Genomic DNA, 26,686 nt, shown 5'->3' with positions numbered 1-26,686 from the left:
GCTTTTTTCCATATATAATAAAGCATATTCAGAAAACAGTTTTTAAAGCATACCTTTCAGTATAGGTATCTTCCCTATCACCGCACAAGACCTGCCAGTCAGAGGTGCACAGTGCATACACAGCAGCAGAACTATCAAGGATGGGTTCTTTATATGTGAATTTACAACATGCTTGGAAATCCTTCAGAATTAAGAACTTATATTTACCAAATATTAGACCAGTTGTTATAAAGTGAAATCAATATAGCTATGCTGATTTATGCTGAAGGTCTGACCCAAAATATGTACACATACCGGTAAATTCTCTTATCACTGAAATACAGCCACCTCTGGGCAGAAATGAGCAGCTGTTTTGTTAATACACAGCAACACAGCACAAAACGTTGGGGCAAGAAACGGATAAGAATAATGTAGCCAAAAGAACCTACAAAGGGAATTTTAGCTAGTTAGAGTGTAACCAAACTAGAATGTTGCTAGGATATTTTTAGTGTTTCTGTATTCCTAGTGGGGGAGATTAAGGACTACCCTGACACAGTAAGAGTCCTCGAAATGTTCTGTATTATTAGAGCTGGACTTCAGGCTATTCTAAAACCTGGTTTGATCCCCTTGGTCCTGCTCTCATATTCACTAGAAAGAGAAATCAGTTCAATCTGAGCCAGAATGGGACTCAGGATGAATGAGTCTTTCCTTGTTCAGCTTTTAGGGGGATTCAGAACACTAGAGAGAAGGAAGTCAGATATAAATCTGACCTCTATTCTTTAATGAAATTTAAAGTACTACTTATGTGTTCCTTTTCTCTTCTTCAGACACACAAGTTTATAGTAACACAGAAAGAATAACAATAGAAATACTTTTTTTTTCCACCAAATGCATCCGATGAAGTGAGCTGTAGCTCACGAAAGCTTATGCTCTAATAAATTTGTTAGTCTCTAAGGTGCCACAAGTACTCCTTTTCTTTTTGCGAATACAGACTAACACGGCTGCTACTCTGAAAATAGAAATACTAAGACTATAAAATGGCTACGCTGAATTAGTAGGAGCTAAAACAAAGTTACTGTTTAAATAATATGGGTTTAGAACTGAGAGTTGCAGATTATTCTGTGGGGACGCTTTAAAAAGTTTCCATAGTAATATCATCTTATTGTTGGAGGTTACATTCCCTTCACAGAGTTGACCAAAGTGACTAATCCTTTGTTCACTATGCTTTATAATATCACCTCATTTCCATTTGGGATACCTGAATGATTGAATACCTTTACTCTGGGATCCACTGTATAGGCTCTTCAAGGCATGTAAAGTGTTATAAATAGAATCACAGAAGATTAGGGTTGGAAGAGACCTCAGGAGGTCATCTAGTCCAACCCTCTGCTCAAAGCAGGATCAACACCAACTAAATTTTCCCAGCCAGGGCTTTGTCAAGCTGGGCCTTAAAAACCTCTAATGATGGAGATTCCACCACCTCCCTAGGTAACCCATTCCAGTGCTTCATCACCATCCTAGAGAAATAGTGTTTCCTAATATCCAGCCTACACCCACTACAACTTGTGACCATTGCTCCTTGTTCTGTCATCTGCCACCACTGAGAACAGCCAAGCTCCATCCTCTTGAAACCCCCCTTCAGGTAGTTGAAGGCTGCTATCAAATTCCCCCTCACTCTTCTCTTCTGCAGACTAACCAAGCCCAGTTCCCTCAGCCTCTCCTCGTAAGTCATGTGCCCCAGCTCCCTGATCATTTTTGTTGCCCTCGCTGGACTCTCTCCAGTTTGTCCACATCCCTTCTGTAGTGGGGGGACCAAAACTGGATGCAATACTCCAGATGTGGCCTCACCAGTGCCGAATACATGGGAATAATCACTTCACTCCATCTGCTGGTAGTGCTTCCACCAATGCAGCCCAATGTGCCGTTAGCCTTCTTAGCAACAAGGGCACACTGCTGACTCATATCCAGCTTCTCATCCATGGTAATCCCCGGGTCCTTTTCTGCAGAACTGCTGCTTAGCCAGTCAGTCCATTGTCCGTAGCGGTGCATGGGATTCTTCCGTCCCAAGTACAGGACTCTGCACTTGTCCTTGTTGAACCTCATCAGATTTCTTTTGGCCCAATCCTCCAATTTGTCTAGGTCACTCTGGACCTTATCCCTACCCTCCAGCATATCTACCTCTCCCCCAGTTTAGTGTCATCTGCAAACTTGCTGAGAATGCAATCCATCCCATCATCCTGATCACTAATAAAGATGTTGAACAAGACCAAGGACCGACCCCTAGGGTACTCTGCTTGATACCAGCAGCCAACTAGACGCCGAGCCATTGATCACTACCCATTGAGCCCAATGATCTAGCTAGCTTTCTATCCACTTATAGTCCATTCATTCAAACCATACTTTTTTAACTTGCTGGCAAGAATACTGTGGGAGACCATATCAAAAGCTTTCCTAAAGTTAAGATATATCACATCCACTGCTTTCCCCATATCCAGAGCCAGTTATATCATCATAGAAGGCAATCAGGTTGGTTTGCCCTTGGTGAATCCATGCTGACTGTTCCTGATCACTTTCCTCTCCTCTAAGTGCTTCAAAATGGTTTCCGTGAGGACTTGCTCCATGATTTTTCCAGGTACCGAGGTGAATAGTTTAGTTTATGAATTTGGCAGTTCTGCTTGTTTGTGAACCATCAACAATCATCTTACAATATTCCTTGTACTTTTTGTTTTTGCTGTTGTTACTGGGAGTGATTCTCTAAGGCATAAAGGGTACATGGATTCATAGATTATAAAGCCAGAAGGGACCATTGTGATCATCTAGTCCGACCACCTTTATAACACAAGCCATAGGACTTCCATTAATTAATTCCTGTTTAAACTAGATTTAAAAAAATTCCACAACCCTTGGTAAGTTGTTCCAATGATTAATTACCTTTACTGTTAAAAATGTGCAACTTTTTTCTAGTCTGAATTTCTATAGGTTCCACTTCCAACCATTAGATCTTGCTATATCTTGGCTAGATTGAAGAGCCATTTATTTACACTTTTCAGTTCTCCATGTAAGTGGTCACCCCCTATCCCCAAAATGTAAATGAGGAATCCCCTCTAAATGGGAAATCACTGTGGAGTGGGTGTTTCTAATCTGGTCCCACAAGGATCTGTTCTTGGCCCTAAGCTATTTAACATTTTTATCAATGACCTGATACAAACATAAAAGCATCACTGTTGAACTTTGCAGATGACTCAAAAATTGGGGGAGTGGCAAATAATGAAGAAGACAGGGCACTGATACAGAGCAATCTGGATTGGTTGGTAAACTGGATGCAAGCAAACAATGTTGAGCTGCTTGAGTCTTTCCTTATAAAGGGAAGTTTTCCAATCTTTTAATCATTCTTGTGGCTCAAACCCACTCCAGTTTTTTTAACATTCTTCTTGACTTGTGAACACCAGAACTGGACACAAGATTCCTGTACCAATTGCAACAGTGCCAGATAAAGAGGTAATGTAACCTTCCTACTCCTACACCGATACACCTCTTTATTTATCCAAGAATCTCAGTAGCCCTTTTTACCACAATGTCGCACTGGGAGCTCATGTTCAGCTGATTATCCACGATGAACCACAAGTCCTTGTTACAGTCACTGCTTCTCAGGATAGACTCTTCCATCCTCTAAATATGGTCTACCTTAGATACTTCGCTCTTACTGTACGTGACATTATATAGATGAAAGTCAACAGGAGATGATTTCCTAACTGCTGTTTTTGCCATTGAAACTCTACCTTATTATTATGTATTAAAATATATATTTGGCTAGTCATTGTACAAACACAATCCCTGCTCCAAAGTGCTTTCAATGTCATTCAAAATCTCAGCATACTAAGTAATGTAATAAACAGTTGGAGGGAAGGGTAAAAAGAGATTAGCTCTGTACTAGTTATTTCCCCTTGCGGTTTGAGTAGAATCCACATGTGGAAGAATGTATCCTTCACTTTCTCGGACTCTCATAAAGTTGTCCTCACATTGTGATTTATTATATGATGATGAGTTTGTTTTTCCCATGAAACATCATGGAAACATTTGCCTGATATCACCTTTGGTGACCAAAACCATAAACACAGTACCTTTCAGACCAAGTGTTTTGATAACTAATATGCAAACTGCTCAAAATACCAAGTGCTACAGTGTAGACAGTAAAAAGAAAAGGAGTACTTGTGGCACCTTAGAGACTAACAAATTTATTTGAGCATAAGCTTTCGTGAGCTACAGCTCACTTCATCGGATGTAAGTAGCTCACGAAAGCTTATGCTCAAATAAATTTGTTAGTCTCTCAGGTGCCACAAGTACTCTTTTTCTTTTTGCGAATACAGACTAACACGGCTGCTACTCTGAAACCTGTCAGTGTAGACAGTGAACATCAGCAATATTACACTTAGCATGAATTATTTTGTAAGTGTTCTTTGGAATAGCTATAGAAATCTCTTTTTCCCTCACCTAAAAGGTCATCTTATAGTGTGGTACCATTCATCTCCTTTTTATGTCTTGGTTTATTGAAGTTTCTTTTGTCTTGTCGTTTATAAGGGATAACATCCATGGCCATGATATGCACTGGTAGTAAGTGGAATTTGCATTTAAGAGCTTTGGCATTTAATCACCCACAAAAGCTATTTATTGCTTCATGTACTCCTCTGCCATGAACATTATCCCTTAAGTATAATTTGTACTCATGCGGATATTTATTTTTGGAACCAAGTGAGGCTGTGTGATATATTAGATCCTTTTTGGTACTTGATTTCCCTTAGCAGCCCATCAAATGGATTATAAACTGACTCCAGTATCTTCAGGATCTCCAATTCTTCACTGCCTGTTCCAGATAGTCCAAGTTTTATTTTTCAAATTATTAAAAATGTCTTTTGTGTGTAACATAATGTACTCCATTTTATTTTAAAACCTTCTAATTGTCATTAGCGTACCAATATTGGTTAGTAAGTGTTATATGGATCTGGATCTGGATTACCTTGTAAACTGGAGTAATAGTAATAGGATGAAATTTAATAGTGAGAAGTGTAAGGTTATGCATTTAGGGATTAATAACAAGAATTTTAGCTATAAGTTGGACGCATCAATTAGAAGTAACGGAAGAGGAGAAGGACCTTGGAGTATTGGTTGATCAAAGGATGACTATGAGCTGCCAATGTGATATGGCTGTGAAAAAAGCTAATGCGGTTTTGGGATGCATCAGGAGAGGCATTTCCAGTAGGGATAAGGAGGTTTTAGTACCGTTATACAAGGCACTGGTGAGACCTCACCTAGAATACTGTGTGCAGTTCTGGTCTCCCATGTTTAAAAAGGATGAATTCAAACTGGAGCAGGTACAGAGAAGGGCTACTAGGATGATCCGAGGAATGGAAAACTTGTCTTATGAAAGGAGACTTAAGGAGCTTGGCTTGTTTAGCCTAACTAAAAGAAGGTTGAGGGGAGATATGATTGCTCTCTATAAATATATCAGAGGGATAAATACAGGAGAGGGAGAGGAATTATTTCAGCTCAGCACCAATGTGGACACAAGAACAAATGGGTATAAACTGGCCACCAGGAAGTTTAGACTTGAAATCAGACGAAGGTTTTTAACCATCAGAGGAGTGAAGTTTTGGAATAGCCTTCCAAGGGAAGCAGTGGGGGCAAAAGATCTATCTGGCTTTAAGATTCTACTCGATAAGTTTATGGAGGAGATGGTATGATGGGATAATGGGATTTTGGTAAGTAATTGATCTTTAAATATTTAGGGTAAATAGGCCAAATCCCCTGAGATGGGATATTAGATGGATGGGATCTGAGTTACTATAGAAAATTCTTTCCTGGGTATCTGGCTGGTGAATCTTGCCCATATGCTCAGGGTTTAGCTGATTGCCATATTTGGGGTCGGGAAGGAATTTTCCTCCAGGGCAGATTGGAGAGGCCTTGGAGGTTTTTCGTCTTCCTCTGTAGCATGGGGCATGGTTGACTTGAGGGAGGCTTCTCTGCTCCTTGAAGTCTTTGAACCATGATTTAAGGACTTCAATAGCTCAGACATGGGTGAGGTTTTTCATAGGAGTGGGTGGGTGAGATTCTGTGGCCTGTGCTGTGAAGGAGGTCGGACTAGATGATCAGAATGGTCCCTTCTGACCTTAGTATCTATGAATCTATGAATCTATATGAGAGGCTTCTGGATAAGGTACAGGTCCTAAATTTTAAATTTTACATTTTTACAATTATTTCACAATAGTTAAGCAATAATTGTAAATGCTCATAAGTGAGTGTATAGGCACAATACTATCCAGTAATTTTCATTAAGTCATCTCAGAAAGGCCACTCTTAAACAAAGTTAATGGAATGGGTGTTCATTGTTCAGTGTTTGTTGGACAAGATATATTTGTAATATATCATTTAGATTGTTTATTGGGACTTACCTAAAACAGAGGTGTCACAGTGTGGCACTGGCCTTTTTAAGAGGGAAGAAGCCAATTCACCTGTGACTGGTCATTTCAACCCCCCAATTAAGCTTAAGAGAGTGCTCCCGATGGAGGAGACCAGGTGAGTCAGAGACCTGGTGGGTCAGATCCTGAGAGTGTCAGGAAGGGGCAGGTGAGTGCTGTCTGAGACCCTGAGGGGAGAGAAGGATCAAGGAAGAGTTGGTGGGAGTTGCTTTGGAGATAGATGCATTTGGAAGGAGAGCAGTTAACTGTGATCTGCCAGTGGGGTGCTTGGATGAAAGCTGTTGGTGAGAACTGACTAAAGCTGGGGATCCCTGATGAATGGAAGGCTCAGACAAAGGCCCTCAGGTAAAGGGAAGATCTAGGTTGGTCAGAGGAAGCGAAGCCCGGAAACAAGAGGATTGTTGTGGGGGAGTGAATCCCTTTGAGAAAGGGAAGGACTCCCAGGCAGGAAGGCCTGGAAGAGGGGAACACTGCAAGAATGGGAGCCCTCAGGATGAAGGGCTTTGGAAAGATTGGTCACTCTCAGGCAGGGAGGGCCTGATAACAAAGTGCTGCTTTTGACTCTTGGATGGGTAGTTTGCTTCTGATGTCCCTGGACAGGGAAATGAGGAAAAAGCTGCTTTATGTTTATTGTGGAAAATGGAAAATAGCTGTACTGCAAGATTTGGAGAAAGAATTGCACGAGTGCTTGTGAAATTATACCCAAGGTAAGCTTCGTATTATGCACTGACAGCCTATGTACCTTTTATCAGAAGAAAGAGGGAAACTGAGGCAAGCACAACTGTCATGCTTTAGCTCAGCACAGGAAAGTGCTTAAGGGAGGTTCCCTAACTGAGCTAACTTTTGTTCTGGAAAGCCATTATTGGTTCAGAGAGAACTGGCTGGTTAAAAGATGCTGCTTCTCCTTGTTTCTAGATTTAAAAAAATATTCCCATATGGAATGGAGAGAGGAAATGAACAGTAAAATTAGAGAGCATGAGTAACATTTTTCATGAAGGGCAAAACAGTTATAATTCCAAACACAGGTAAAGATAATTGAATGCTTTCCTTCTGTTGCTGTCTCCATTTAAGCAATTGTCGTAATTACTACAGGGATGTCATGGACTTGGAAATGGGAAGTAGAGTGTCCTCTAGAAATCTTTTTGTAAAATGTCTGAAATATGGCAAAGCTTGTGTTGCACTAGTCTCTGTGTATATTCTTATACTCAGTAGTAGTAGACAACAGTGGCCCCTGGAATGTACTTGGTTAGTGGGGTAGGAATGGAAATATTTACCTAGTGACAATTGTTTATTCAATTGACTATGAAAAAGTTTTTTTGTGTGTTGTGCTGAGAGAAGTTATATGTAGATAAATCATAAACAGCTGAAGATAGATGTTTAAAATATGCTTTGTAGGTTTCACTGAACTGTAAATTTTAAATAATTAGGGATGTTCAATTGTTTAGTATTTTTATATACTTATGAAAGTTAAAACTGAGCCATTTGAAATATTTTATGTAGAAAGACAAGAAAAAAGACGGGGGGAGAATATAAGAATATAAGCATTACCCTTACCTTTAGCTTGCTCTCGGGAATTTGGAGATTTACAAATAACGTGAAGTTAATATATTTATTTAAGACAACATGCACATAAAGAGTTTTACTTAACATATAAAACCGAGCATATATACATATAACATATATAACCAAAAATGTTATCAGTCTCTCAACCTTTAATATTGTGTCTGGCCATTGGAACATATATGCATCATTTTTTATTACACTCCTAAAGAAAGGGTCATATCAACTGTAGTACTAAGACTGAAAGGGGTGAATTCAGGGACAGAATGAGACAGATACCTTTTTTCTCCTTTTTTGTGTTCTTAGCCTGATCTATGTTGTTTCTTAAGTATTAAATACATTTATTTTGTAAATTCCCAAGAGCAAAATAATGCTGTTCTTCGATGTTGTATCCCCAGATCAGTCTTTTCCCCTGTGTTTATAGATTAAAAGAGTAATGACTATCATTTACAGTTTCTGTACCTTTTTAAGTATTCAACTATCTTTAATATAGTAACTTTGTGAACACAGTATGGGTAAATGGCAATCTTATCAGTACAGTGCTTTGTTGGATCTCTCTTAGAAAGGTTGTTACAAATAATAGATTGATCCCACCAGTTTTAGACTGTTAACAATTGATCCGGTTAAAGAGAATTATTTTAGGCTGAAGAGTTATAGAATCTAGAAAACAAAACAAAACACAAAAAACCCACACACACTACAAACAATGTCTGAAATGTTCTAGCTTTTGCCTGTAGGGCTTCTTATCAATGTGCTTTTATTTTTATTTCTTAGAATTACAGTAGAGATTTAAAAGAGGAAGGCACACAGAAGAATAGCAAAGAAAACGTAGAAACATTAATGGCCCGTTACATATCACAGGGAAGCAATTATGATGCAGTCACAAATATGTTACAACAATGTTTCAAAAGTGAGAAGTGTGTGTGTACCATTGTCTCCAATTTTCTTGCTCTGTGAGTCAGTCAATTTTAAGTTTTCTCATAAAAATTTAGAGCTGAAAGGATGACTCGGGATTGATAACTGGATATGGAGACTTTTACTTCCAGATCATCTGTTTGAAGCCAAAAGTAATTACTATCTGATGGATATTCTGGGGTTTGTGTGACATAAGTTGACAGTCTCTCTCCATTTCCAAGATGAAAAGTGTTCACGTTCCAGAACTACCATTACAACTGACATTAGTTCACTTGAGACCTGAAGTAGAGAAAAACAAAGGGAAGTATTGTCTTTTCCACACTGATGTTAAAGGTCATTTGGCACTTTTCAAAAGATTAGGGGTTTGTCCTGGTGTCCCTGAACAAAATGTCCCTGTACCACAAGGTATACCAAGTAGCAGCCACTTTTCACCCCAGAGATGCTTAAATTTCAGTGGTGCTAAACATGCAAATGTCCAAATTCTGGCATCATTAGTTTTAATTCATGCCTTACAAAGGTAAAACTCTCACTGGGAGTTTTGCCTGCTTAAAGACTGAATACATAAGGATTTAGTGCATAGTTCGTAAAATTAACTGTGAGATTCTATGAAAAATGATACACTATATACATGTACTTGAATTTAGTAGGCCAGAGAGAACAAGGTTTAAATAAGGATGAAAACTGAATTCCCTCCTACTGACGAGACAATTACCTCCAGGTCTTCGCTGAGTGACATTGTCTGTGTAGTATACAAAAGCTTACAGGGCTCCTTGCTAATTGTGCTGGACTTGTATGTATGATGGTGACCATCAGACCTAGGGAACTATAGCCTGTATAGTTTCATTATTACCAACGTTTGTGCTTCTTATTTAATAATTTCTCATTTTTAAATTTCTTATGTGTAAGCTTTCATAGTCACACTGCTAAGAAACTGACTCAAGGATTTGCTTCACGCTGCCAGTATTTGCAAAAAGTTGTACAGGCTTCTCTGTGGTTTTCAGTAAGAGACTGTCTTTTGTATTTGTTTCCAGCTATTAAGAGGCCCCCAACTAATTTTGACTACTTCCAAAATTGTTTGGAAACAAATATCTGTGTCACTTCACATTTTGGACAGAAAAGAATAGAACACAAAACAGAAAGCAGTTGTGAAGAATAGCAATTGTAACCTGCCCAGAAATGATGCAAGGCTGTGTCAGGCCAAGCATTTTTTCCTAATGGCTGCTTTAAAAAAATCAGATGGGGAGTGCTTGCCCTGTGCATGTATATAGTGTACAACTAGATAGTCAGAGCCTTGTGTTTGGCGGAATGTGACAAATGCCACTGATTACGGGGATGAGAGATTTCTGAATGTTTCACAATGCAGCTGGCCCAGAAAAGCACAGAGAACTCTTTTCCAGATCCCAGCTATCTAACTGTCCTCGTCCGCCATAACAAATGTTACCAACACACAACTCCCTGACCAGTTACCAACCCTTCCCAGATATCACAAGCACCCCTCTGCCAACGAACTAAAAAAAAAGTCCTTGAAGTAAACTGATGAAAGTAGTTCTGAGGAAATTCCTTGTCTGAGTTTGCACAGAGCCCTGCAATTTCTATGACCAGACCAAGTATTTAGTTTATTTATTTTCTTGTATGCAGTCCTGTTACACACCATGTGTCTGGCTGTTCATCTGTCCTTGTGGTTTCCTGGAAGGGAGCTGATTAAAACTCCCATCAGCCTTTGAGGCTGGCTAGAGCTGTCCAGATGGATATCACAGAGCAGGGTATCAAACACTTCCTGTAAATGTTTTTAAATGTTTCTAGTCTTGGCCTTTGATGCTTCTAAGGGTAAAAGTTTATCCCTGAACAAACGCTAATGGTATTTGCATCTACAATTTAGACCAAAATAGTCTGTAGGTTTCAGGGCATAGGCATAGGTTTGATGTCCAACATCTTGGTGAACTTTACAGGCATTACTGTGCAGATGAGACCACTGATTTTTATAAAATTATATGACTACTTGGATTTATAAGAGTTGGACACTTGTTTGAGATGAAAGTCCAGCAGAAGTCCCTTGTTAAATCTATATGAAGGCCTTTAATTTAAATTGCTTCTCAGAATGCAGATTAATTCACTGCCACTGTAAAACTTAAACTGAGAGAAGAGAAAGCAAGTGGGTTGTATATAAGGGAAAATAAATGTCCTGAAGTTGGAACATTTATTCATGATGGTGGGCACGTTGGCACGTAGTCTCAACAGTGCTGGTGTGACTTCTCATGTAAGTGCTTACCGACGTAAGTAATGGCTGCACAGTAAAACCCAGAAAGTCTTGTAAGAAAAGGAAGAAGCACTTGAAAAACAGCATAATTGAATAAAGAGTTCAACTACATATCAAAGTCAAAAGAGATAACAGAATAGTAATTCAATTGCATAATGAAGTAGTGGTATTAGGCAGTAAAGAAATAATGATGAGACCAAATAGATTATAATAAATCATATATTTTTGAAAAGAAAAATTGTAAGTAGCTTGAATGGGGAAAATGTATAGATAGTAGCTAAGAACATTTAAAAAGCACATGCTGGAACTGGAATCTGTCTTTTATTATAGTGCAGTTTGTAGGAAAATTCAGAGAAATGATGAGTTTGGCTTAGTTTCCTGTTGTAAATTTCCTGGATTTTTCATTGCAAGCTTTGCACACACAAATTGATTCTACTTTCAGCTGCAAATATATATGTTAAATGAGTTGTAAACAGCTTTACTTAATGCAAATATGTGAATTTTGAAAACTGATTTTTTTGGTCAAGCTTGAAAGGTCTCACAAAGCAGCTCTAGTGGATACAGATCCACTGAAAAATTTTACGTGTGAAATCCTGGATTTAAAAGCGTTGGGCAGGGTTCAGAAGGGGTTAGACAAATTAGAAAGGAGTCCAGGAGCAGTTTCCAAACTATATTGCCCCCAAATACACAGCGGCATTTTTATCAATCTGCTAAGTGATTTAAATCAGCTAGTAAATGGTGTTTCCGTTCTTATTAGGGCTGATTTTTTTTTCAAAAACAAAAACATAAAAAATTATATGTAAAGGTTTGTTTCCAGGCATTCATTCAGATCATCTGGAGTCAGCAGCCCTTTTAACATGAGTTCCCAGTGCAACCCTAATACAATCCTCGGAGGCATAAACAGGGGACTACTGAGAAGGAGTAGAGAGGTTATTTTACCTCTGTATCAGGCACTGATGTGACTGCTGCTGGAATACTGAGTCCAGTTCAGGTGTCAACAATTCAAGAAAAATGTTGAAAAATAGGAGAAGGTTCAGAGAAGAGCCATGAGAATAAGCTCTTTGAGTCTATCACTATACTTTAATGACTCTATTTAGCTTAACAAAGAGAAGGTTAAGGGGTTACTTGATTAAAGTCTATAAGTAGCTACATGGGGAACAAATATTTAAAAAGGGGCCTTCAATCTAGCCGAGAAAGGTATAATGTGATTCAATACTGGAAGGTGAAGCAAGAAAAATTAAGACTGGAAATAAGGTGTAAATATTTTACTGTGAAGATAATTCACCATGGGAACAATTTACCAAGGGTCATGGTGGATTCTGAATCACTCAAAATTTCTAAATCAAGGTTGGATATTTTCCTAAAAGATATGCTATAGCAGTGATTTGGGGGGAAGTTCTATGCTGTGTTAGACAGGAGGCCAGACTAGATCATCACAATGGTCCTTTCTGATCTTGGAATGTATGAATCTATAAACACTAAACAAAACCTTAATGATGTTTAAGAAATGTAATTTGTCATCATATTTCATCTAAGAAATTAGTTCTAACTATTCCTAGGACCCCATAAAAATCCATACAGAGGCTGTAGTCTTTAGGAAACTGGCTAATCCCAGTGATCAAATACTGAAGCCCATACTCAGGTGAAATTACCATTGAATAGAATGGGAAGTTTCCCTAGGTAGGAACTGATTATGGATGTCAGAATGTGGACCTAAGTGTTGAAGAAGTTAGATCCCAGCCAGTTTCCAAGGTTTTGAAGTGGCCAGATGGAATATGAAACAGTTTCTGGCCACTAGGAGGTGAAACAGGTTAGAACTCTTGGGAGGAACCAGGAACAGGCTGACAGAACCCCTTTTGTTTATGGCCTGCACTCTCACCATGATCTGCTGCATCCCATCCTGATGTTTCCTGAACCCTCCTTTAGGTCAGGAAACAACAGGCAGGAGATGAGAAGGGGAAATTTAATCAGGGACTGAGGACATGAACAAGGAAGAATTGGCATGGAGCTACAGCATGAAAAAGAACTGGAGATGATGGTTGCACAGGAGATGTGGGTAAGAAGCATGAACCATTCTTAAGGGTAGGGTTGAGGAGCATCCACTAAGCAGGGACTTCTAGGGGAATGGAAGAAGGCTCATTTGATTGAGAAAAGGAAGAGAAATGGAATAGGAATTGAGAAGGATATAGAGATTCCACTGTGCACGGGGAGAGTGGAAAAGAGGAACTCGGAAGGGGCTTGTTTGGCACCAGCACCTCCTTAAGAGCATTTAGGCTGTGTATGTTTGTCTATGATGGTCTGGGAAGAGAGAAAGGAAGAAAAAACATCAAGTGACATGGTATCTGTATTGATGAATTTGAAGTGATGAACCTTAATATGTCAGTTGTCTTCCAGGAAGGGGGAGGTCTTATTATTCAAGAACTCAGTGTTATGCAATGGTATTTACTGTGTGGAGCAAGAAAACTCCTGTAGAACAATTGGAATTTCAAGTTTACACAACTCTACTATTACCCCTCATCGTTCAGATAGGTAGATTACTTAATCAAATAGGTCCATTGTTATGAAAGAAAATTCATTGTCTCACCGAACTGATTCACCAGATCACATAACTAGCAATTTTTTGTCTATTTTCAAACAAATACTTACCTTTCTCTTGTTCAGAAGTTTGTAATGTGCATGTCATACTCTGGTACAAAGTGGAAAATAGTCCCCACCTCCCCATATTGCTAGAAATACCAGAGGAGTGGGGATTGCTTTGGTGTCACATCCCAGTAATACTAATAGTCTTGCCAAAACTAGGCAGACCATATCACCAGCTCGTTTTATGACTATAGCTTGTCAGTCATTTATCAGCCTCCATGAAACTAAAGCCTTCTCACTGAAGAGCTCCTCCTATTATTAAAGAAAAATACTATTTTGTAGGCGATAATCTACCCATTTCTTCTCTTCAGCACTCTATCAAATCTGGAAATTTCTAAAACACTGGTATAAGATGGAGGTAACTGACACAACAAAGATGGGTAGAGCCCTGAGCAGATAGAAAATTTGTATCCACATCCGGCCAGTGATCCGCAAACATGGTCTGCAGACTTCAATCACCCTGTTATCTGCTGGGAGAGCAATACAGCAGTGCACAGGCAATCCAGGAAGTTTTTGGAAAGTGTAGGGGACAATTTCCTGGTGCAAGTGCTGGAGAAACCAACTAGGGCAGAGCTCTTCTTGACCTGCTGCTCACAAACCAGGAAGAATTAGTAGGGGATGCAAAAGTGGATGGGAACCTGGGAGGCAGTAACCATGAGATGGTCGAGTTCAGGATCCTGACACAGGGAAGAAAGGAGAGCAGCAGAATACAGTCCCTGGACTTTAGAAAAGCAGACTTTGACTCCCTCAGGGAACTGATGGGCAGGATCCCCTGGGAAAATAACATGAGGGGGAAAGGAGTCCAGGAGAGCTGGCTTATTTTAAAGAATCCTTACAGAGGTTGCAGGAACAAACCATCCCAATGTGTAGAAAGAATAGTAAATATGGCAGGCGACCAGCTTGGCTTAACAGTGAAATCCTTGCTGATCTTAAACCCAAAAAAGAAGCTTACAATAAATGGAAGATGGGACAAATGACCAGGGAAGAGTATAAAAATATTGCTTGAACATGCAGGAGTGAAATCAGGAAGGCCAAATCACACTTGGAGTTGCAGCTAGCAAGAGACGTTACAAGAAGGGTTTTTTCAGTTATGTTAGCAACAGGAAAAAAGTCAAGGGAAGTGTGGGCCCCTTACTGAATGAGGGAGGCAACCTAGTGACAGAGGATGTGGAAAAAGCTAATGTACTCAATGCTTTTTTTGCCTCTGTCTTCATGAACAAGGTCAGCTCCCAGACTACTTTACTGAGCAGCACAGCATGGGGAGGAGGTGACCAGCCCTATGTGGAGAAAGAAGTGGTTCGGGACTATTTAGAAAAGCTGGACAAGCACAAGTCCATGGGACGGATGTGCTGCATCCGAGAGTGCTAAAGGAGTTGGCGGATGTGATTGCAGAGCCGTTGGCCATTATCTTTGAAAACTCATGGCGATCGGGGGAAGTCCAGGATGACTGGAAAAAGGCTAATCTAGTGCCCATCTTTAAAAAAAAAAAAAAAAAAAAAAAAGGGGGGGGGGGAGGAGGATCCTGGGAACTACAGGCCAGTCAGCCTCACTTCAGTCACTGGAAAAATCATGGAGCAGGTCCCCAAGGAATCAATTCTGAAGCAATTAGAGGAGAGGAAAGTGATCCTGAATAGTCAGCATGGATTCACCAAAGGCAAGTCATGCCTGACTAATCTAATTGCCTTCTATGACGAGATAACTGGCTCTGTGGATGAGGGGAAAGCAGTGGACATGTTGTTCCTTGACTTTAGCAAAGCTTTTGACACAGTCTCCCACAGTATTCTTGCCAGTAAGTTAAAGTATGGGCTGGATGAATGGACTATAAGGTGGATAGAAAGTTGGTTAGATTGTCGGGTTCAACGGGTAGTGATCAATGGCTCCATGTCTAGTTGGCAGCTGGTATCAAGTGGAGTGCCCCAAAGGTCAGTCCTGGGGCCAGTTTTGTTCAATATCTTCATAAATGATCTAGAGAATGGTGTGGATTGCACCCTCAGCAACTTAGCAGATGACACTAAACTGGGAGAAGAAGTAGATATACTGGAGGGTAGGAATAGGATACAGAGGGCCCTAGACAAATTAGAGGATTGGGCCAAAAGAAATCTGATGGGGTTCAACAAGGACAAGTGCAGAGTCCTGCATTTAGGACAGAAGAATCCCATGCACCGCTACAGACTAGGGACCGAATGACTAGGCAGCCCTTCTGCAGAAAAGGACCTAGCGGTTACAGTGGATGAGAAGCTGGATATGAGTCAACAGTCTGCCCTTGTTGCCAAGAAGGCCAATGACATTTTGGGCTGTACAAGTAGGAGCATTGCCAGCAGATCGAGGGACGTGATCATTCCACTCTATTTGACATTGGTGAGGCCTCATCTGGAGTACTGTGTCCAGTTTTGGGCCCCACACTACAAGAAGGATGTGGAAAAATTGTAAAGCATCCAGCGGAGGGCAACAAAAATGATTAGGGGACTGGAACACATGACTTATGAGGAGAGGCTGAGGGAACTGGGATTGTTTAGTCTGCGGAAGAGAAGAATGAGGGGGGATTTGATAGCTGCTTTCAACTACCTGAAAGGGGGTTCCAAAGAGGATGGATCTAGACTGTTCTCAGTGGTAGCAGATGACAGAACAAGGAGTAATGGTCTCAAGTTGCAGGGGGGAGGTTTAGGTTGGATATTAGGAAAAACTTTTTCACTAGGAGGGTGGTGAAACACTGGAATGCATTACCTAGGGAGGTGGTGGAATCTCCTTCCTTAGAAGTTTTTAAGGTCAGGCTTGACAAAGCCTTGGCTGGGATTATTTAGTTGGGGATTGGTCCTGTTTTGAGTAGGGGGTTGGACTAGATGACCTCCTGAGATCCCTTCCAACCCTGATATTCTATGATTCTATGATATCTGCAGATTTGCAGGGCTCTAAAGATGGAACAGCCTTTCAAAACTGGTCATTGAAGATCACCAACATTGGTGATTTGGTTGTCTGTTCCCAGCTAAATTATTGTGAAATTTTGGACAAAATGCAAGATTTACTTACTTCAAGATCTCAGCCAGAACGATAGAGCAGCCCAACTTCATCTGAAAGTATTCACCCGGATACAGATGCTAAACTTTTCATGACTTGAAACTCGTATCAAAATCAATAAGGCTCATAAACATTGATTTTGAAATTTATTGTAGGATTTATTCTCTGAGAACATATTTGAATATATTCTCAGAGAATAAATCCTACAATAAATTCCAAAATCAATGTTTGAGCCTTATTGATAGGCCATAGTGACTGAAGTAATCAATTCTCTCTTTCCAGTGGTTCAAGGATATCACATTTTTGAGGCACTTAGGGCCTGATTCAAATTCCACTGATGCCAGTTGAAGTCTTCCTATTAACTTCAGTGGGCTTTGTATCAGACCCTAAAGAATTTCTGATAGAAATAGAAGAATAAAAATATGGTAGAAATTTTCACGATGATCATGGGTTTAGTGCTTTCAGAACACATAGTCCTTATAACTGAAAATGACCAGGCTGTGATAATGATCCACTGAAATTCATCATTAAATTATGTTGCATACTGTACCACAATGGCAATTTTGTTACATTTTATTTTTCAACATAGTGTGTTTTATTTATACTTTATTAACAAACAGTATATACAACTGATCTGAAGATGAAATCTTCTAATTTAATGGTGCAATATTCTGTATGCTTATCCAGTCATGTCACTCTCTACTGTACTTCTTGTTAGGGCTGAGGGAACCTGGAACTATCAACATTATTACATGTAAACAACAAAAGTATGATGGTGATGTATATCTATATAATGTAACTGTGGTATAGACTCTGTATCAAAATAACATCCTGATTAATTTCTCCTGTTTGTAATGGCACAAAGTGTTGGAATATGGCTGAAAAGGCTGAATATGGCTGAGAATGTTCCCAGTGTTAGAGATCTCTCAGCTAGTTTACAGTTTACACCAACTGCTCTCAACACACAAACACCTGTCTTAAGGGTGTAAGGGACATATTGTGTGGGCATAGAGAAGAGCATGTTTTCACCACCTCAATTCACAACCTATGTAAGGTCCCATAGATCATAGCCAGTTGGAATAAGATAAGGCAGTTCTTAAAGTGTTCCAACATTTGCTAATAAGATAACCTGGCTCAAAAGTACCAAAAGATTAAGATAGGCATAGATTACTGATATTCCCTTTCCTTTCCCTTCACTGCCTTGTGTGTTGACTGTATCTGGGTGCAGAGAAGAATCTAGGCAAATTTGTGCTTCATTACACAGTAATATAAAGGAAGTGCTATCTAAGGCAAAGCTTATTATTAAATAAAATAATCTTCATGTATCAGTCTTCTGAGAGAAAATCTTGATTATTATTGATTTATACATAAATAATCACATGTATCAAAATGCTTTGCAAGTAGCAAATATCCTGAAAATACAAAATAGAGAGTAATTGACAAGAATAATTGACAATTTACAATAAACTTACTGCATACTATTTGCAGTCCTGATTTCCATGAGAATTCTGTCTATAGTTTGCCTCTGTATTTACTTTTCTTCTTCTTCTTCTTTTCTTTCCTACCTTCAGCAAAATGCCTCAGCAGATAAGGAGACCCTTCATGTTGCCTCAACAAAGGAAGCAAATCAAAGTGTCCAGGAGTGGGATTCTCAAGATGTAAGATTGGGAGTCAGTACTTAATATAGACAGAAAGCAAATATGAAAGCCTTAGAGACAATTTTAATACTATCTGTTTTTTAATAATCAAGCCAGTACATATATTTTAAAGGCAATTTCATGTTCAGATGCAATAAAACAAATGTAGTTTAGTGTACAAGGATGCAGTGCACTCCCTAGGTTTTCTTTAGGGATAGGTTAACAGGGTTTGTAAAGCTTTTGTGAAAGTAAACCAGTAGAAGAGATGTGATTTAATGATTAACGAGTTCAGCAATCTACTTATCCCTCTGAGATTTGGAACACAGTGAGGTACAGAATGCTGTTATATAACATTCACATTAATAAACAAGCATAGATGTCACAAGTGCTTCAGGACCTAAGGCAGATGTTTAGCTTGAGAAGTAACAGTGACAATGTAATGGTAAAAGTCTGCAATCTTGTCCACTGTGAGTAGGGAACAAGCTGAAATCTCAAATCTGTGATGCATCAGAGACAGTGGGGTGAAACCTGCAGCCCTTACTCAGTTAAAACACTGACGCAGCATATTAACATAAATCTCAAACCAATTTATTATGACCTGTGTTACAGTAAAAACAAAAAAGAGTAGAGTATTGCTGATTTGAATGTTTCCCTGGATATTGCAAAGGATATCACACTAATCTGGTCTTAGCAAATGTCCTGATGAGACATGAAAAATAATAAGAGAAGATAAGAGACAAATGAGCCTGGAGTGAAATACTAAACACACTAGTGTCTCTTAAATGTAACAACCACTATACATGCAGGAAACTGGAAAGCTTGTTGGTAACAATAATAACAGTTTACAAACCTTTCATCCACACACTTAAACTGTTATGCAGGGATTGCTTTACTCACCTCAGAAGTGCAGCCATATTTTGGATGAAACACAAGAGCCATTTAACAGCAGAAAGGAATACAGTACACAACAGGAACATGCTACACAACATTTTAAGGAAGGAATTGATTCTATTAACACTGCAAAGTAGAGAGAGTTGAGCCTGTTGCCTTCAACTCTGTGCCAAGCTCTGATAACACTTACCGGTTGTTGTTTAGCAAATTGTTCATGAATCTACCCCTATTTTTGGTGAATGTTTTTTGTTTTTTCCTGAGAATTTGCTGGATAATTTGGACAACTTATTTTCAGATTGTGGCTCATTTGCAAATATGGTCCCCATCAATCAGTGTCATATATACCTATGTCACATGGTATGTTTTGCTCACTGATTGCAGCACAGAATCTTTTAAAACAAGAGAATAATGTTGTGTGAATAGTGAACAACACATAATTCATTATTTCAGCAGCTATAGTTAAAACATTTCACGAGGGGATTACTGAGGCAGAACAAAAGCAATTAATGCGTAGTGGCCATACTTTTTAAATAGGGCTGGCCAAAAAAAATTGTTAAAATTTTGTCAACACAAAATTGGGTTTTTGACTAAATAATTTTTTCACAAAAGTGTCTGTTTTCTGCAGAAAATTTTGACTTTTCACAAAAGAAAAAAAAACCCGACAACAGAAACACTTTTGGTTTTCAGCCAAAAAGCTGAAAAGGTGTGATTCAGACATGCTGTCATGGTGCCTTATGGGAGCTATAGTTTTGGTGCCACATGCCTCCACTCTTCTCCAGGGACTGCTTTCCCTAGCTGCACTACATCTCCCATGTTGGCTCAACAAAAGGGGAGACCATGAGGCACCATGTACATTATTAAAGTATAATTAGGCAAGCCAAAAAAGAACCAGAAGAGCAACTAGCCAAAGACTCAAAAACTAACAGCAACTTTCTAAAAGTACATCAGAAGCAGGCAGCCTGCCAAACAAACAGTGGAAAATCGAGTTGCTAACAGAGCACTCAAGGCTAGTGTGGAGAAGCTCAATGAATGCTTTCCATCAGTATTCACTCTAGAGGATGTGATGGAGGTTTCCACATCTGAGCCATTCTTTTTAGGTAACAAATCTGAGGAACTATCCCAATTTGAAGTGTCAATGAGGAGGTTTGGAATAAATTGATAAATTAAACAGTAATGTCACCAGGACCAGATGATATTCACCCAAGAGTTCTGAAAGAATTCAAATATGAAATAGCACAACTACTAACTGTGGGAAGTAACCTATCATGTAATTCATCTTCTGTAGCAGATACTTGGAGGATAGGTAATGTGACACCATTTTTTTTTAAAAAGGCTCCAGTGGTGATCCTGGCAATTACAGGCCAGTAAGCCTAACTTCAGTACCAGGAAAATTGGTTGAAACTATAGTAAAGAACAGAATGATCAGGCACATAGAAGAACACAGTATGGTGCGAAAGACTCAACATGGCTTTTATAAAGGAAAATCATGCCTCACCAATCTATTAGAATTCTTTGAGGGGGGTCATCAAGCATGTGGACAAGAGTGATCCAGTGTGTATAGTGTACTTGGCCTTTCACAAGATCCCTCACTAAAGGCTCTTAAACAAAGTAAGCAGCCATGGGAAGGTCCTTTCATGGATCAGTAACTGGTTAAAAGACAGGAAAAAAGGGGTTGGAATAAATGGTCAGTTTTCAGAATGGAGAGAGGTAAATAGTGGTGTCTCCCCCAGATCTGTACTTGGACCAGTGCTGTTCAGCATAATCATAAATGATCCGAAAAAGGGGGTAAACAATGAGGTGGCCAAATTTGGATATGATACAAAATTACTCTCAATAGTTAAGTGCAAAGCAGACTGCAGAGAGTCACAAAACTGGGTGAGCAGGCAACAAAATGGTAGATGAAATTCAATGTTGATAAATGCAAAGTAATGCACACTGGAAAACATAATACCAACTATACATGTAAAATGAGATCTAAATTAGCTGTTGCCACTCAAGAAAGAGATCATGGAGTCACTGTGGATAGTTCTCTGAAAAGATCTATTCAGTGTGCAGTTGCAGTCAAAGAAGCTTATAGAATGTTAGGAACCATTAGGAAAGGGATAGATAAAAAGATTGAAAATATCATAATGCTACTATATAAATTCATGGTATGCCTACACCTGGAACACTGCATGCAGTTCTGGTGGCCCCATCTCAAAAAAGATATATTAGAATTGGTGAAGGTCAATAAAAATGATTAGGGGTATGGAAAAGCTTCCGTATGAGGAGTGATTAAAAAGACGGACTGATCAACTTGAAAAAGAGCCTAAGGGGGCATATGATAGAGATCAATAAAATCCTGAATGGTGTGGAGAAAGTGAATAAGGAAGTGTCATTTACCCCTTTTCAAAACACAAGATCCAGGAGTCACCCAAAGAAATTAATAGGCAGGTTTAAAACAAAAGGAAGTACTTTGCAAAACGCACAGTCAACCTTTGGAACTCATTGCCTGGGCATGTGGTGAAGGCCAAAACAAGATTCAAAAAGAATTAGATACATTCATGGAGGATAGGTCCATCAATGGCTATTAGCCAAGATGGTCAGGGATGCAACCCTATGATTTAGATATCCCTAGCCTCTGACTGTCAGAAGATGAGAGTGGGCAACAAGGGATGGATAATTCAATGGTTGTCTGTTCTGTTCATTCCCTCCAAAGTGCCTCGCACTGGCCGCTGTCGGAAGACAGGATACTGGGCTAGATGGACCATTGGTCTAACCCAGTATGGCCATGCTTATGGGAGATACAATCTGGCTAGATATCCTGGCCCACATTGGAGAAGAGGGGCATTAGGCATTTTAACTACAATTCCCATTTGACACTGCAAAGCATTTCCAAATTGGATTTTAGTTTTCAGCTGAAAGGTTTTGTTTTTCTCAATGTTAACAGAAATTTTTGGTGAGAGAAACAATTTTCTGAACAAAGGAAAGGAGTACTTGTGGCACCTTAGAGACTAACAAATTTATTAGAGCATAAGCTTTCGTGAGCTACAGCTCACTTCATCAGATGCATTTGGTGGAAAAAACAGAGGGAAGATTGATACACACACAGAGAACATGAAACAATGGGTTTATCATACACAATGTAAGGAGAGTGATCACTTAAGATAAGCCATCACCAGCAGCGGGGGGGGGGAGGAGGAAAACCTTTCATGGTGACAAGCAAGGTAGGCTATTTCCAGCAGTTAACAAGAATATCTGAGGAACATTGGGGGGGGGGGGGGGAGGGAGAAATAACATGGGGAAATAGTTTTACTTTGTGTAATGACTCATCCATTCCCAGTCTCTATTCAAGCCTTAGTTAATTGTATCCAGTTTGCAAATTAATTCCAATTCAGCAGTCTCTCGTTGGAGTCTGTTTTTGAAGCTTTTTTGCTGAAGGATAGCCACTCTTAGGTCTGTAATCGAGTGACCAGAGAGATTGAAGTGTTCTCCAACTGGTTTTTGAATGTTATAATACTTGACGTCTGATTTGTGTCCAATCATTCTGTTTTTTCCACCAAATGCATCTGATGAAGTGAGCTGTAGCTCATGAAAGCTTATGCTCTAATAAATTTGTTAATCTCTAAGGTGCCACAAGTACTCCTTTTCTTTTTGCGAATACAGACTAACATGGCTGCTACTCTAAAATTTTCTGAACAGCTCTATTAACCTCTTTGCAGTTCTTAATTAGGCCAAATTCTTACTGAAATCAGTGGTAGCTGTGTCATGATACAAGGACTTCATTATCTGCTCCCTCCTCCCCACCCCACAAAAAAAATTGTACATGATTTTAAAAATCAACCTAGATAATCTAATTTTAGATTTGAACAAGTTGAAAAGCATGACATTAACTAATTGTGGAAAAATTGTTTCCAGTTTGTTCTACCATGAATGACCACATACTCCAAAGCAGAATGAGCTAAGAAAGAAAAGTATTTTGTCTTTGAATATTAAATGGTATTTCCTAAGTATGTCTCTGTGTAGAATCTACAGTCCTAATACAAATAAATATACAATTAATATTTTACTTTCAAAAATGGAAATTTTTGGAGGCATATAGGCATGAATTTGAATTGCCCTTTATCTCGAGAGTCAGCTAGTCTAACAAAGCAGGGAGCTATATTCAACTGCAACAATCTCCTTTCTGTTCTGCTACCCCCTAATCAGGGCTGGATTAATGAAGGGGCTTTAGGGGCTGGAGTCTAGGGCCTTGGCTAAGGGGGGCACGGCGCAGCAGGACTCAGGTAGGCCGCCTGCATGTTGTGGTCCCACGCCACTCCCGGAAGCAGCCAGCTGCTGGCATGTTTCTGCGGCCCCTGGCGGGAGTGGGTGAGGAGGCAGCTCCATGTTCTGCTCCCATCCCCAGCACCATCCCGGCAGCTCCATTGAGCCCTTGCGGGTATGGGCAGCACATGGAGACATGCTGTTCCCCTCCCGACAGAGGAGCGCAGAGACATGCCAGCAGCCAGCCGCTTCCGGGAGCAGCGTGGGGCCAAGGCATGCAGGCAGGCAGCCTGTCTGAGCCCTGCTGCACTGGGAGCTGCCAGTGATAAGTGCCTCCCGGCCAGCGCCTACACCTCGCGCCCCCTCCTACACCCCAACCCCCTGCCCCAGGTCAGAATCCCCTCCTGCACCCAAACTCCCATGTAGACTCCTCACCCCCTCCTGCACCCCAAACCTCTACTCCAGGTCAGAATCCCCTCCTGCACCCAAACTTCTTCCCAGAAAGAAACTAATCGCTGTTCTAAGGTAAGAAGTAGACTATTTTGAATTAACTTTACTATATTCTACAAGTTTTAAGACTGAAATGTAACCACAGAATGGCTTTGTTACCTAAAAGGCAAGTTTATTATAGCATTACTAGCCATAATTGTGATAATTTTGTTTTAAATTAGGAAAAAGACTTGTATACAGGGACCCCACAAAATCTAATAGCCCCGGGCCCACAGGAGAGTTAATCCAGCCCTGCCCCCATATGTGCAGCCAGTGCCAGGGAGTAAATCCACTGCATGTGTACACAGGACAAGCCACAGTCTGGCTCTATGAGAACCAGTATATCCCCGGATAACAAACAAAAAAATAAGGGTAAGATGTGATGGATCCATCAGTCAAGTCAATCAAATTGAGTTTTGGGGTTATCAGTAATAAAAAAAGAAATTAAATGTACAGAATGGATGTTATAAAGAATACATTACAAAAATGATAAAAAGTGGGATGGAACTGAATGCATGTTATGATGATGATGATTTCATGATCCTATTGTTGCCTGATCTATTGATTATATATTGATCATATTACTGATATAGATTCACCAATTAGCATTCATAAATTTGGTAGGCTCTTTTCCCAAGATCAGGCCCAGTAGTATCATAATTACTGCTCAGTTGGGAGTCCTGATGCGTATGTTGCAATACTCAAACTTAGGAAATCACACTAAATTTATAATAGTTTTATTAATACAGTTAGCAACTTTACAAACACTCCAACCCAGCAAGGCAGGTAGAGATAATACAGAATGAACTAATATCCAACCTAGACCTCCCCCACTGCAACTTGAAACCATTGCTTCTTGTTCTATCATCTGCCACCACTACAGCCTAGCTCTTTGGAACGCCCCTGGAGGTAGTTGAAGGCTGCAAATCCCCCCTCACTCTTCTCTTCTGCAGACTAAGTAACCCCAGTTCCCTCAGCCTCTTCTCGTAAGTCCTATGCCCCACACCCCTAATGATTTTTGTTGCCCTTCACTGGACTCTCTCCACTTTATCCACATTCTTTCTCTAGTGGGGGCCCAAAACTGGTTGCAGTACTCCAGATGTGGCCTCACCAGTGCCGAATACACAGGAATAATCACTTCTCTCGATCTGCTGGCAATGCTCCTTCTAATGCAGTCCAATATGCCATTGGCCTTCTTGGCAACAAGGGCACACTGCTGACTCATAGCCAGCTTCTCATCCACTGTAATCCCCGGGTCCTTTTCTGCAGAACTGCTGCTTAGCCAGTCGATCCCCAACCTGTAGCAGTGCATGGGATTCTTCTGTCCTAAGTGCAGGCCTCTGCACTTGTCCTTGTTGAACCTCATCAGATATCTTTTGGCCCAATCATCCAATTTGTCTCAGACACTCTGGACCCTATCCCTACCCTCCAGCATATCTACCTCTCCCCCCAGCTTAGTGTCATCTGCGAACTTGCGGAGGGTGCAATTCATCTCATCATCCAGATCATTAATAAAGATGTTGAACAAAACCGGCCCCAGGCTGACCACTGGAGCACTCTGTTTGATACCAGCTGCCAACTAGACATCGAGCTGTTGATCATAACCATCACCAGTGGTCATAACCCTGGCATCTCCCAAGGACTGTATCTCTCCCTCCCAAAACACATGGACTGGGGTACAACTTTAAAATGTGTTATGTTGACACCACTATGCCTAATGCGAATTCATTAGAGGTTTCTCCCTTTTGCCTTATTTGTATTTCCTCCCTTTCTGGAGGGCCAGTGGATTGCTTTTTATTTGATCCCAGCCTTTGGTCTGTCCAGTCTGAGTGGCCATACCAGGCATTAAAACTCTTGCCAAAGTAGCTCTCAAGGTCATAGACATACACAAGCTAACCCACTGCATGAAGGTACAGTCCCCCAGGGAAGGTGATGCCTCAGTTGTCTTGAGACCAACTTCACAGGAGGGAGAGAAACTATAATTTGACATTTTTAGAAATCTGAAAAAAGACTTAAAATCCCACTCCTTCTTTAAAAAAAAGTTTCCAAAATGTTGTTTTAAAGAGTGATAGCTCAGGACTTTTCAGAACTAGAGTACTAGCAAGTACTGACCTTTTGGAAAGTTGAGTATTTCCTCTTGTCAATAGGACAATCTCTTGTCTGCACTTCTGACGTGTCATTTTGAGTAAATTCCAAGTTTGGGAAGAAGAACAGTAGCTTTTTTCCCCACGTTTGCTTGCTTGTTGGTTTTACTTTATTTCTATGTTTCTTTGTCCGTCATTGTTTTTTTAATAGGAAATATTTGAAGATGGTCAGATTTTTTTAAATATTATTTCCCAGTGGCCAAAGTACAATTAAGGTGGTCAAAAATGCAAGACAAGTTATGATCTGCCATTTATTTTAAAAAAATAAAATAAGGGTTGAAACTGAGTTAAAAAACAGGACTTAATGAATATGGTCAGAATCAAGATGTTGCTAAGACACCTTCAGCAACTCTTTTCTTAGAGTGGTGGAAAAATCCCTTAATTGTTTATCTGATAAAAAAGATTCTATTTATTTGTAGAAGGATTACTCTTCTAATGACT

At 39.9% G+C, this 26,686-nt stretch overlaps 1 protein-coding gene across 5 annotated transcripts in view; it reads left to right on the top strand.

The window, feature by feature from the left end:
- The window catches only part of LUZP2 (leucine zipper protein 2), a 341,273-nt gene that overhangs the window by 298,855 nt on the left and 15,732 nt on the right, over positions 1 to 26,686 (top strand). For 4 of the 5 annotated variants that reach the window (XM_038406160.2, XM_043516670.1, XM_043516671.1 and 1 more), the window contains one exon: positions 18,411 to 18,497. The exons of the other annotated variant lie outside the window; for it this stretch is intronic. In XM_038406160.2, coding sequence (XP_038262088.1) covers positions 18,411 to 18,497 — 87 coding nt within the window. The remainder of the gene's footprint in view (positions 1 to 18,410; positions 18,498 to 26,686) is intronic. 5 annotated transcript variants of the gene reach the window in all.

Source organism: Dermochelys coriacea, chromosome 6 (assembly GCF_009764565.3).
Source record: "Dermochelys coriacea isolate rDerCor1 chromosome 6, rDerCor1.pri.v4, whole genome shotgun sequence".
Lineage (NCBI taxonomy): Eukaryota > Metazoa > Chordata > Testudines > Dermochelyidae > Dermochelys > Dermochelys coriacea.
Note: the sequence above shows the minus strand (reverse complement) of the source record. Positions and strands in the feature narration are given on the sequence as shown.